This window comes from Erpetoichthys calabaricus, chromosome 8 (assembly GCF_900747795.2).
Source record: "Erpetoichthys calabaricus chromosome 8, fErpCal1.3, whole genome shotgun sequence".
NCBI classification, from domain to species: Eukaryota; Metazoa; Chordata; class Cladistia; order Polypteriformes; family Polypteridae; genus Erpetoichthys; species Erpetoichthys calabaricus.
The window spans coordinates 99,392,175-99,404,837 of record NC_041401.2 but is presented as its reverse complement, the minus strand read 5'-3'; the positions used below and the strand labels follow the sequence as shown (position 1 = coordinate 99,404,837).

General features: G+C 39.9%; 2 protein-coding genes across 2 annotated transcripts in view; both read right to left on the bottom strand.

Annotated features, from left to right (window-relative positions):
• zgc:171740 (uncharacterized protein LOC795694 homolog) overlaps positions 1 to 12,663 on the bottom strand; it is a 317,785-nt gene that overhangs the window by 165,169 nt on the left and 139,953 nt on the right. The window lies entirely within an intron of this gene.
• The window catches only part of nup88 (nucleoporin 88), a 41,568-nt gene continuing 30,433 nt past the window's right edge, over positions 1,529 to 12,663 (bottom strand). The window contains exons 13-17 of the mRNA XM_028807154.2: positions 8,324 to 8,389; positions 8,169 to 8,249; positions 5,086 to 5,212; positions 2,637 to 2,752; positions 1,529 to 2,203 (exon numbers count right to left, since the gene is read on the bottom strand). Coding sequence (XP_028662987.1) covers positions 2,140 to 2,203; positions 2,637 to 2,752; positions 5,086 to 5,212; positions 8,169 to 8,249; positions 8,324 to 8,389 — 454 coding nt within the window. The 3' untranslated portion in view covers positions 1,529 to 2,139. The remainder of the gene's footprint in view (positions 2,204 to 2,636; positions 2,753 to 5,085; positions 5,213 to 8,168; positions 8,250 to 8,323; positions 8,390 to 12,663) is intronic.

Genomic DNA, 12,663 nt, shown 5'->3' with positions numbered 1-12,663 from the left:
ATTTACATTCTTCTGCATTCTTTAACGTGGGTACTCTGTCTTACTAACATACTAAAATTGTGACTTTTGAAATGGGCTGTTACAGCAGAGTAAAAATGAGGTGCAGGTTAATATTTTCATAGCATTATGGCCGTTTACTGGTTTATAACCATGTGAGCAAAGTTTATTCTGCTGCTCAGTTTCTATCCCAGTATAACCAAGTGGAGCTTCTCAAGACAAATGGAGAACCGGTCAAGGACTTATAGCAAGTGCTTCAAGTGGGTAACACACTGGAGAATCTGTCCCCAAAGTTTAAAAGTTGTTAGGTAAAATGTCTGATGGGAGAACAGCTGTATTAATGCAGTGAAGACATTTTTGAATGGTCCCCAACCTTGCCACTGGGCACTCTACATATTGAAATACCCATCCAACCGCTGCCAGTTCGAGATCACAGGGTCCAGGCAGCCCCAGCCCTCATAGAACAGATCAATAAATCCAATACCTCCCGCTTAACTCACTGATTTATAAATCTTGCCAATATAATCGGGGTGTTCACTTGATGACTACACATCTTCATTCCAGCCACTAATCATGGCTTTGAGCAAAATGAAATTAAGCAGAAAAGTCTGAGCTGTTAACAGCTAACTAAGAACTCAAAGCTATGGGAGAAGATCCCAATTCAGAGTTGGCTCCTGGATGTTTAAAGCAGCACTTTCTAAGATGGAATACACAATATCATTGGGTAATTCAGACTGTGCTAATCAAAGAGCGATGAGCATTTATTTTTGGGAATTGCTGTGGTTTCCTTATTTAAAATTTCCTGGAGCAGTATGGCGTGGAGGAAGCTTTACCACTGCGTCCTAGATTACAATGTCTCATATTACTGGAGATGGCGCGTCAACATTAATGCTAGCAACAGTATTAGGCTTTTATATTAAAGTGTTGTTTAAATTTAGAAAAGTTTTTTTTTTTTTTAGTAAAAGTCACAGGTTTAAAAATGCACACAGAATGAACACGGTCAATTCTAGTAGTCAGACTCCATAATAAATCCGTTCCAAAAAAAAAAAAAAAAAAAACACAAATCTGAGGAGCAGTCGGCGTTCTACAGTCACACTGTGCAACTGCAAAGGGTTTCTGTCTTTCACCTCAGCTGACAGGGAGTGCAGGCAACAAGTTATGCATTTACAAGAACACACTGCTGGCACGGGTACACTAACTCATACTGTGACATGGGGGTGCAGGTGACATTTTGGTGACTATGCTGCTTCTGTAAAATTCCAGCCTGTGCTATGATATAGGTATGTCATTGTTTCATAACCAAGATGTAAATAAAATGGAAATAACGTAGTAATGTCTAATACCATGCTGTGGTATGATTTGCACTCGGTATGTAATGAAAGAACAACCAGAGCACAGTTTGAAGTTGGAAGTTTGGCTAGTAAAGAGCTTGCACTTCACTAAGGCCCACAGAATTTGAGATTACACAAAATAAGGTGATTTAAAAAAAAAAAAAAAAGCCTGCAGTCCATCACCTTTTGGATCTGATAAATGAGATGGCATGTTGTTTATTCTGTTGACAAGTATAAATACAAAGTTATTAACAGTGTAACCAAAAATTAAATATGCAGCTGTCATTTTAAAAAATATACTTGATACATTTTCAGTAGTATTATTCAGTAGTATAAAATATTACAAAATTAATCTCTTAAATATTTCCCATCTGTACTTGTGTGATCTTTTACTCATTTTAGCCAATAGAATACTTAGCTTGTATCCTTGCTAGCAATGAAACGCATTCTTTTAGACCTGCATCAGAACAACAGAATGTGTGACAGAATCCAAAAATAGAAAATCCAGTTTCTGCCGTAATTGTTGGTCAATCGTACTCCGAAAAGGCAAAAAACTACTGCATTTGAAACATTTCTGACACAAATGATAATCAAGCAGTGATAATAATGTTAAGTAGATGCATCACTTATTTACCCTTCTCAAGCAAGCACATATATGTGATTAAAATAAGTGCATCCATTTTATTAATCTGAATAGTTTACGACAAAGAAAGATATCTGCAAACATTTCTGAGACACAATACAAAAGGAAAGGGTAACAATGCCTGGAATACTTGACTGCGGATGTACAGATGGTATGAGATTGCTCTTTTCAAAAGTTGTGTTGGTTCTTGATGTCTTTGATTTGCTTCATCATATCAGCTATGTGCTCACCGCTAAAGAAAGGGGGAAAAAAAATAAAAAAAATATATATATATATATATATATATATATAAAACTTTGCTTGATATTGTTACTCCTATAATACAATTTGTTAACAATAAGATTATCTGCCCACAAATATCATAGGACTGATTTTCCAAACCTACCTTTTCTGGTACAGCTCATATAGAAACTAAATGGTACAAACTAGCTCTGAATGGGCCCACAGTCTGCTTCAGTACGCACACACAGTCACGTCAGCTCAAGTTTATCAACTGATCTCTCCAACTACTGTATCATCCATGCATTTGACAGCAGCAGAATGACATTCACTCATAGCTGTATGGCAGCAATGCCAGCCCTTGTACTTGCACGATAAACCATCACCCACTTTATATGTAATAAAGACAAGACAATGATTGAGCTCGGGAGCTGGGTGGTACTCACTCTTCTTTAAGAATGCTGTGGACACACTTCTTCTGGTGGGCACTAAGGACCAGGTTAGTTTTTGGAGAATTTCGCTTTTTCATTTCTTTATCTTGGTATTCTTTTTTCATTTTTACCTAGCAGCAAAAAAGCCATTACATCTCAGAATTTTTATTGTCATTCTTACTAACCAATACAATTGTATTTCTTTAAGCAGTCATAAAAAAGTACAATCAACATTAGAACAATCGAGAAGATAACAGGCCCAAAGCTCACCAGCCCTACCCACTTACCATAATTCTTCAAAAATAAAATCAAGTCTAGTTTTCCTTAGTCCTTAAAAAAAAAAACGTTCCAAGCATCTATGGTTGTCTGTGCAAAGAAAAACTTCCTTATGTTTGTGCAAAAGTTACCCTTAACAAGCTTTCAACTGTGTCCCCATGTTCTTGATGAGCTCTTTTTAACCTACTTAGCGTTATATTTTTTCTTCAAAAAACAAGTAAAAAGCGTTGCATTTTTTGGCTTGAAAAATTACTCTTTTATCAAAGATAATCTTTCTTCTGTGAAAACGCGCAAAACACTAAAAGTACAAAAAAGTGCAAAAGGTATAATGATGCAAATAATAATAATAATACTAATATTGTATGTACTATCTAAAACAGTCAGAAATGTTATAAGTACAATCATCATACAAATAATGTATAATTATAATAAATATGAAATGAATAATAATGCTTTAATGGGAAAACTGCTTAGGTGTATGGTCATTTACCCGACATTGTTCAGAATAACTGTTTGTCTCAACAACAATTCTTTCAATTGCGTCATCATAAAGTAATAACTTCAAGTAAGTAAGTGGATCTTGGCTGTCAATGTTCACTTTTATTCCTGGCTGCCCCACAAAATCAAAATGATGTGATGCTGCTTTATTTGATGTAGACTCAAAATTAATCCAAACACAAGCGTCACTTTCAAAGTCATGACTGCCTGATGTCAGACTCGCTTGGTCATCTCTGCTGATGAGAGGCTCCTCTACTTCACTTCTTGTATCACTGTCCGGAGAGTTCAACAACTGGGCTGCTGAAAAATGTTTCTTACAAAAACGGCATTATCCTCTTTAATAAAATCCCTGTGTGCGTCCAGGTGTTCGTGTGTGTGTGTGTCTTCTGGTGAAGTGCGCATGCGCGGGGCACGGTGCGATGCGCGATATTACTGTCAGAGAAAGTTACAGGCGTTTTACAGAAATACAAATCAGTATTACTGCGAGAGGAAATTAAAGGTACACAATACAGTGACTCATATTACAGCCACATACAAGCCAGTATCAACATCAACAAAAGAAAGGCTGAAAGAAAAATACGACCAACAAAAAGAATGAGGGCAAAGTCCCTTGCCATTTAATATAGACTGTTCCTACTAATGTTTATGCACTACTGTTCTAGCGCCCGTTATTGTAACAGGCTAAATGACTAGTGTTATAAAGACAAGCCTACACTGTTACCAAGGTAACGCTTGGGCCTAATGTTTACACAAGGCATGCTTATATACTGTTGCCCGAGTAATGCTTGGCATTAACGCTGTTGGCACTTTTACAGCCTGAGTAATCCTCGGGTCTAACACGTGAGACGCACCTATACAGTTGCCTGAGTGACATTTGGGATTAATACTTTTAGCACTGTTTTTACAATCCAAGTTATGCTTGGGAGGTTAAAGTAACGATCTCAATCCACCGTACTAATTTCCTTCATAATTTTAAACACTTCAATAACATGTCTTATTCTTGTGGGAAGCATACCTCTAATGGTCCCAAGGTCATGTTTTTCTGTGCATTTCAGGTTCTCTTAAGTAGACATTTAGTTAATTAGGTGACACAGCGTAGACTGAAAACTGTATAAACAAATACAATGGAAGAATATCCCATTATCATGTAGAAAACTGAATGCAACATTACCTTTATTGAATACATGATGCTCCTCCAATGCCCAAGCTTGTTTTCCTCGAACTTGCATACATGTAGGGAAATTCTGATGCAACTATTTACATGTACATAGGCTGAAATATCACATTCCCCCCCACATAAGGGGTCATCCTCCTATTCCGGGAAGCCAGTGCACATCTTACATGCTACCAATTGGCCAGCACACAGAATCACCTTGTTTTGAGTAACTCTGAGCTAAAAAACTAACTTCTCTTCTTTCCCTTCAGTGCAGTACAAGCTTGAAACATTTTTGTATTGCAGTTCTAATAACTGGTTTTATTTTGGCTGTAATAACAGTGAGAGCACACATAAACCGATTTGCATGGTTTTCTTGAATAAAGTGCAGTATTAGTTGGTGTAACCCTGTTTAGGTTTCCATAAAGAACTAAACTGTTAGCGTTGTTTATTGTGTAGAATTCCACAGAACATTACAAGTGTGACTGAATTAGATCAGAGGAATGAAGAATTAAAAGCAAGCCCAGCCCAGAATACCTGTTTGATTCCATTGTCAAGATGCCGTAAATGATCATTTATTGTCTTCAGCTCTTTACTCATTTCCTTTTCACTATCTGACAGGACAGGAAGATGCGACTGTAAACTTCCCAAGACTGCCTTTATCCTATGAAACAAGAATGGGTTTTGTGAGACAGGCTATGTCTTTTCCACATACAGTAGTGTAGCTCAGAGTTCATATCTCTCCCTATAAAAGAAACAAACTCTACACCTGAATATGTATTATAAAGAAAACTGTATTTAATACAAGACATTAGTACCGATTACAAATTGGGTGTTTGCTGTATAATAATGTAAAAGTGAAAAATGAAGCTGTCTTCAAAGCTGACCTAACCCTTGGCAGTAACCCAGATAAATTCATTATGAACGCAGCTTATTATTTAAACAAGTGTTTGGTGAGACTAACATTAACAAAAAGTACTGCACCCCTTATTACTCAGCCATATCATAATACTCTTTCACTTGCTTAAGATAATTTAGGGCTAATAATAAATTACACTTATATAGCACTTTTCTAACCTACTCAAAGCACTTTACATACTGTAGACAGCAGGGAGCCACTTCTACAACCACATACATGGATGAGACAACGGCAGCCATTATTGTGCTAGTATGCTTACCACACATTAGCTATTAGGTGGTGATGAGGTGAGAGAGGCAGATAGCCAGTTAGGGTTGGGATGAATATGGGCCAGAATGACCAGGCTATGGTGGGCAATTCAGCCAGGACATTGGGCTAACTGTGACGATGCAGGTTCAGCTCCGTGCTCCCATCGGCTGTTAGGGAGCCCTTGAACCCAACACTGTCGGTAATGTCACCGATGAGCTAGACAGTGAGGCAATAACAGTGAACAAGGGGATGATATAACAAATGTGCAAAGTGCTTTTATTCAAAAGAACATTCAACACAGTGTTCAAAGTAAAGTGCAGCAGTGCATTCAAAAATCTTCATTAAATACATAATCCATTAAAAGAAATATGTGGAGGTTAAAATACAAAAACAACAATCCTTTAAAACGAGGTTAAAATGCACTTCAGGAAGCAGTCTTAAAAAAAAGAAAAAAAACGACAACAAATGAGAAATGCCCACACCGCAGATCGCCCTGTGGCTCGCTACAGCCACCACGCCCCCTCCTAAGCCGCGAGTGCGGTGATTATTTATTTTAAATAAACTGGCCTTTGCTGGAAGAGCTGTGGACCCATAACACCACACTAACCCCTCATCTTATTGAAATCTTTAATGGACACAAGAGAGTCAGGACTTCAGTTTTATGTCTCATCCAAAGGACGATGCAAAATTTTTTTTCAACAGTGTCCCCGTCACTGCACTGTGGCATTGAGGTCCACACACAGACCACAGGAAAATCACCCTCTGCTGGCCTCACTGACACCTCTTCCAGCAGCAACCCAAGCTTTTTCCTAGATGGTCTCCCATCCAAGTACTGGCCTGACCCAAACATGCTGAGCTTGTGGATGGATTAACTGTTCTGAAGCACAGGTGGTATTGGCTGCTGACAGTATTGTATGGTGCCGATGAAGCGTGTGTAATGCTTTGGCCAATGTTCTGCTGAGAAACCCAAGTTCAGGCATTCTTGTGGATATTAATTTGACAAGTACCACATACCTAAACATCATTGCAGACGAGGTACACCCCTTCATGGCAATGGTATGCCATGACAGAAGTAGCATCTTCCAGCAAGATAGGAAGAAGAGTTCAAGGTATTGCCACGGCTTCCAAATTCCCCAGATCGCAATCCAATTGAGCATGTGTGGGATGTTTTGGAACAATACGCCTGATCTGTGGTGGCTCCACCATTCAACTTACAGGAGTCTGAAGATCTGCTTCTTGATCTACTGACCTTCAGAGGTCTTGTAGAGTCCATGCCTTGATGGGTCTAAGCAGTTTTGGCAGCATGCAAAAGCCTTAATGTACATAATCTTAGAGAGTTTGGGGGCATTTGGTGGCGCACTCTCATGTAGCCGGTCACCTAATGTGACATACTCACACTGAAAAGTCAAATAGGTTTGATTTTTTCTTTAATCAGAGGGCTGGCAGTGTGCACAAAATAGATGACAACTAAGAAATGCTCATCTGAAGTAAAATGCATAGAATGTAGTGATGAGGAATAAGGAACATGGGGTCTTTGGACCTCAACAAACAAAACAGAAGCTCATCTGTCTGATGTCTCATGTTTTACATACCATACAGAAGGCCAAGATTATACCTTAATTTGCCTGTACCTGTTACATCTTCATACAGCGCTGCAAAGCACGACTGTGCTGGACGGTCAGCATGTGTTCACTAAATGGAACACTGGCTGTGATTTTCAGTCATTTAAACTGATGTGGTCTGCCAAGATGATCAATGACTATGGTCAGCCATAGTGATATGCCCCATGAGTAGAAGTCTCAAAATGTGACATACTGTAGGCCTAAGCTGTAGTAGTGTTAAGGTGGCTCAAAGAGTTGAACATATATTTCTAGGAGAAACCATTGACCTATCTCATAAATAAATTTTGATAATTACTTGTTGTCAATAAAGTAAATGAGGCCCAAAAATGCAGGTTACAGTCACTGATGCATACATCCCAGCACACTTAGCCTTCTGGTGTCACTTTGTGTGGGCAAGACTGGTAGCTTGTGAATGAAGTAATAGCAACAATGAGTGGAGCAGTGGTTAAAATTTGGTTACAATTGTATTTAATTTAAAAAATCTTAAACCTTAAACAGAATTTCAATTAATTTTATACACATTAGTCAACATTTTTTTTTACATTTTAAGAGTTCCTTTGATACTCCCTACTTCAGTTTCTTAAGGCAAAAACATTAGCATATTGACTGCAAGTAGCCCAGATGACAACATCCCAGACCACATGAATGACTGCCACCTAGACATTGTATGTATGCATTTATTGTGTCCAACAAACTGGACTAAAGGATCACTCAGGTCTCAAGCCATCAGACTTGAGACCAAAGAGGAGAAACAAAACAATAATATTCATCTAAGATGTAAGGAAATTAGTTAAGTACAAGTATAGTATCAGGCACGACAGCAGACCTACCTTTTAATGATCATCTCCTGCTTATACTTGGCATCTTCGTACTTGTCAGCCAGTTTCTCTGCTGTTTCCCGCAAATGAGTCCTTAACAAAAGGCAGAAAGAATCAGAAGCAGGCCTTCATTTAAAGGCCCTCCATACAATAGACCCACTATGTACCTCTCCTCCATGCAGTGATCCAGGTCTTCTGCTTGCTTTTCTTTTTGTTCACATAGCAGCTTCACCCTGTTGAATAAAGAGACTGTCATGTTGGAAAAACCAAGTAAAAGCACTTCAAATAATGGAAAGGAAGCACTCTTTGGAATAAGATGGGACAACTCTCTCAGGACATTTCTATACAAGGTGTTTAGCAGATGTGTACTACAGTATATTAAGATCATACAGCACACAAATTGGAAAGTTAAAATTACAGTTTAAATATGACTGTCTTATTTTAGTATTCACTATAAAAAACCAAAATCTAAAAAACATTACAGTAATCCCTCGCTGTATCGCGCTTCGCCTTTCGCGGCTTCACTCCATCGCGGATTTTATATGTAAGCATATTTAAATATATATCGCAGATTTTTCGCTGCTTCGCGGGTTTCTGTGGACAATGGGTCTTTTAATTTCTGGTACATGCTTCCTCAGTTGGTTTGCCCAGTTGATTTCATACAAGGGACACTATTGGCAGATGGCTGAGAAGCTACCCAACTTACTTTTCTTTCTCTCTCTCTCTCTTGCGCTGACTATCTGTGATCCTGAAGTAGGGGGTGTGAGCAGGGGGGCTGTTCGCACACCTAGACAATACGGACGCTCGTCTAAAAATGCTGAAAGATTATCTTCACGTTGCTACCTTCTGTGTGCAGCTTTTAAGTATGCTGCACGGTGCTTCGCATACTTAAAAGCTCAAAGGGCACGTATTGATTTTTCTCTCTCTCTCTCTGCTCCTGACGGAGGGGGTGTGAGCTGCCGCCTTCAACAGCTTTGTGCCGCGGTGCTTCGCATACTTACAAGCCAAACAGCCCTATTGATTTGTTTCTTCCTTTGAAGAGGAAGATATGTTTGCATTCTTTTAATTGTGAGACTGAACTGTCATCTGTCTTGTCATGGAGCACAGTTTAAACTTTTGAAAGAGACAAATGTTTGTTTGCAGTGTTTGAATAACGTTCCTGTCTATCTACAACCTCCTGTGTTTCTGCGCAAATCTGTGACCCAAGCATGACAATATAAAAATAACCATATAAACATATGGTTTCTACTTCGCGGATTTTCTTATTTCGCGGGTGGCTCTGGAACGCAACCCCCGCGATGGAGGAGGGATTACTGTATACATATATTAATAGAATGGAAAATAAGGTAGAATATAAACCATTTTGTTATGCAGTGTTAACAGTATTCATGGAAATACACAGAAAGCTTTACGTATGGACAGTGCAGCATTATGAAGTGAATACTCGTACAGCAAGGACACAAATGGGGTCAGGGGTGCATCCCAGAACTCAAACAAGCTGACAGACTGCACCCTATTACAACACAATGAATCAGCCAGTACTCAGTACCACCTTTACTCAAACTGCAGTCTTGTTAGGCCGGATTTATACTTCACGTAACGCATGCTGCAGTGGACACTCCTGCTATGCAGATGTTGTACTGTTTATACTTGTGCATGTACTTTACGTAAATCTGGAGGAATCCACCAGGTGGCAGTGCGAGATATCATCACGGTGAGAACAGGTTTTGCTTCGCTGTGTTGTGAATTGCCTGGAGCACCCATTAAACTCAGAGGACACCTTACCGCAATATCTCTGAAAAGGATGTTTAATGATTAAATCCATCAGTCCATGGATTTGTCCATTTCAGTAAGCATTGGGCACGAGGCCAAAACAATCCCTGGATGAGGCATCAGCTCATCGCAAGGTGAATACAAGCACACACATACACGCTGGCATCATTTTAGTGTAACCAAATCTGCATATCTTTGGAAGGAAACCGGAGCACACTGTGGAAACCCAGCAGGAAAACATGTAAACTCCAGGCAGGGAATATCAGCGACGTGACTCCCTGCAAGACAGCAGCGCTAACGCTCCGCCACCGTGTCATGCCATGTGTGTAATTATTAACAGTATTCATTATTTAAACTAAATTAATGACTTATCTGTAAAATGTAACATACATACTTCAATGCATTTCATCATGAAAGTGATATCAAGTATAAATCTGTGGATTCTAAATGTGCAGACAGTTGGAATATCATACATTTAATGTGCTCAGTGTGGCGATCTATTGCTGTTTGTCACTGCTGTCAGTACCTGAGGAGGCCCTAGAAAAAAAAAAAAAGACGGCACAGAAGACGGTATGTGAGACTTTTAAAATGTATCGTGTCGTTACGATTGGGAATATGCAACACTTGAATATAAAAGCACCACGAATACATCTGTATGTCGGCATTTTGCTTCACCATTTCGAACCATTCATCAAACATCGAAGCGCACACACCGATCTCGTAGGATCCTCAAAGCGGCTTTCTGTCACATGTAGATAGTAACCAGAGACTCTGACGTCACATTCCAACTTTTAGCACACTGTGCCCCCCGACTTTTTGCTGGTACTGCAACTCGTGCACGCGTCGCGTTAATTTCTGAGGACCTGCTCAGAGGACACGTCAAATGAACGCTGGGAATGCGTGGCAGCCATGATGCGTACGTGTGCTGAACGTGAAGTATAACTGAGCCCTTACTCTCCACATTAATCACCTGCACTCCACACAAACTTTATTCCTGAAACTCCAGTATGTAACAAGGAGACACAAGGATCATCGTCATCCTCCAGTCTCCAAGGAAGACAAATATCAGAGTGAAAAATAAAGCATACCAATTCATAATTAACACTTCACTTTTCTGATATTTTATTTTAGTATACAGTGATCCCTCGCTATATCGCACTTCGCCTTTCGCGGCTTCACTCCATCGCGGATTTTATATGTAAGCATATTTAAATATATATCGCGGATTTTTCGCTGCTTCACGGGTTTCTGCGGACAATGGGTCTTTTAATTTCTGGTATATGCTTCCTCAGTTGGTTTGCCCAGTTGATTTCATACAAGGGACGCTATTGGCAGATGGCTGAGAAGCTACCCAACTTACTTTCTCTCTCTCTCGCGCTGACGTAGGGGGGTGTGAGCAGGGGGGCTGTTCGCACACCTAGACGATAGGGACGTGTGCAGCTGCTTCCTGAAGGACATGCTGCACGGTGCTTTGCATACTTAAAAGCTCAAAGGGCACGTATTGATTTTTGTTTGAAAAACAAACTCTCTCTCTCTCTCTCCCTGCTCCTGACGGAGGGGGTGTGAGCTGCCGCCTTCAACAGCTTTGTGCCGCGTGCTTCACATACTTAAAAGCAAACAGCCCTATTGATTTGTTTGCTTTACTCTCTGTTTCCTTTGAAGAGGAAAATATGTTTGCATTCTTTTAATTGTGAGACGGAACTGTCATCTCTGTCTTGTCATGGAGCACAGTTTAAACTTTTGAAAAAGAGACAAATGTTTGTTTGCAGTGTTTGAATAACGTTCCTGTCTCACTACAACCTCCTGTGTTTCTGCGCAAATCTGTGACCCAAGCATGACAATATAAAAATAACCATATAAACATATGGTTTCTACTTCGCGGATTTTCTTATTTCGCGGGTGGCTCTGGAACGCAACCCCCGCGATGGAGGAGGGATTACTGTATTAAACTAGCAAAATACCCGCGCTTCGCAGCGGCGAATTACTGCTTTAAAATTTTAAATAATAAACTGAGGGAAAATATACCAATAATTATTTGTTAAGGATCTCTTTGTACACCACGTTGTCAGTTCGCCCCTCCAGTTGTAATATGACCAAGCTGTGTGCTGAGCTTACTCTTGAGCATGCAACGTATAGTTGGCCATGTGAAAAGCAATCTTGCCTCAAATCAATGCCAACCTTTTGTAGGATCTGTCCCTGAGACGTATTAATTGTCATTGCGAAGCAGAGCCTTACTGGAAATTGTAGGCATTTGAATTGAAATGGGAGATCAGTGGGTATAACGGGGATGCGAGGAATAAAAACTCTCTCCCCTGAGCCACCGCCAGTTAAAATAGTTGCCTCAGTTAGGTTCTTTTGCAGGCATGTGACCTGAAGTCTCGTGCCGTTACAAAGTTTTGTTGGCTGTAAGTTTCTCAGTAACATTATTGGTACCCCAACCTTCAAAATTAGATTATACTCAGGAGTGCCTGGAGGATTCAGAGTGTGTACCGAGCTGCAGGCTATGGACGTATATATGTACGTAAGTAGGATTCAGTTAGCGTTGGGAACCTGCGTACCAAATTTCTTGAAGATGGGCCCATTAAGTAACAAAGACCGTTGGAAAGTTCAATATGGCGGCCGATAGTGGTGTCATACCACCGAAATAAGTATGTACATCGGTTTCGGTTAGCGCAGGGAAGCCGCCTACCAAATTTCATGAAGATGGGGCCATAAATAAGAAAGTTTAACATGG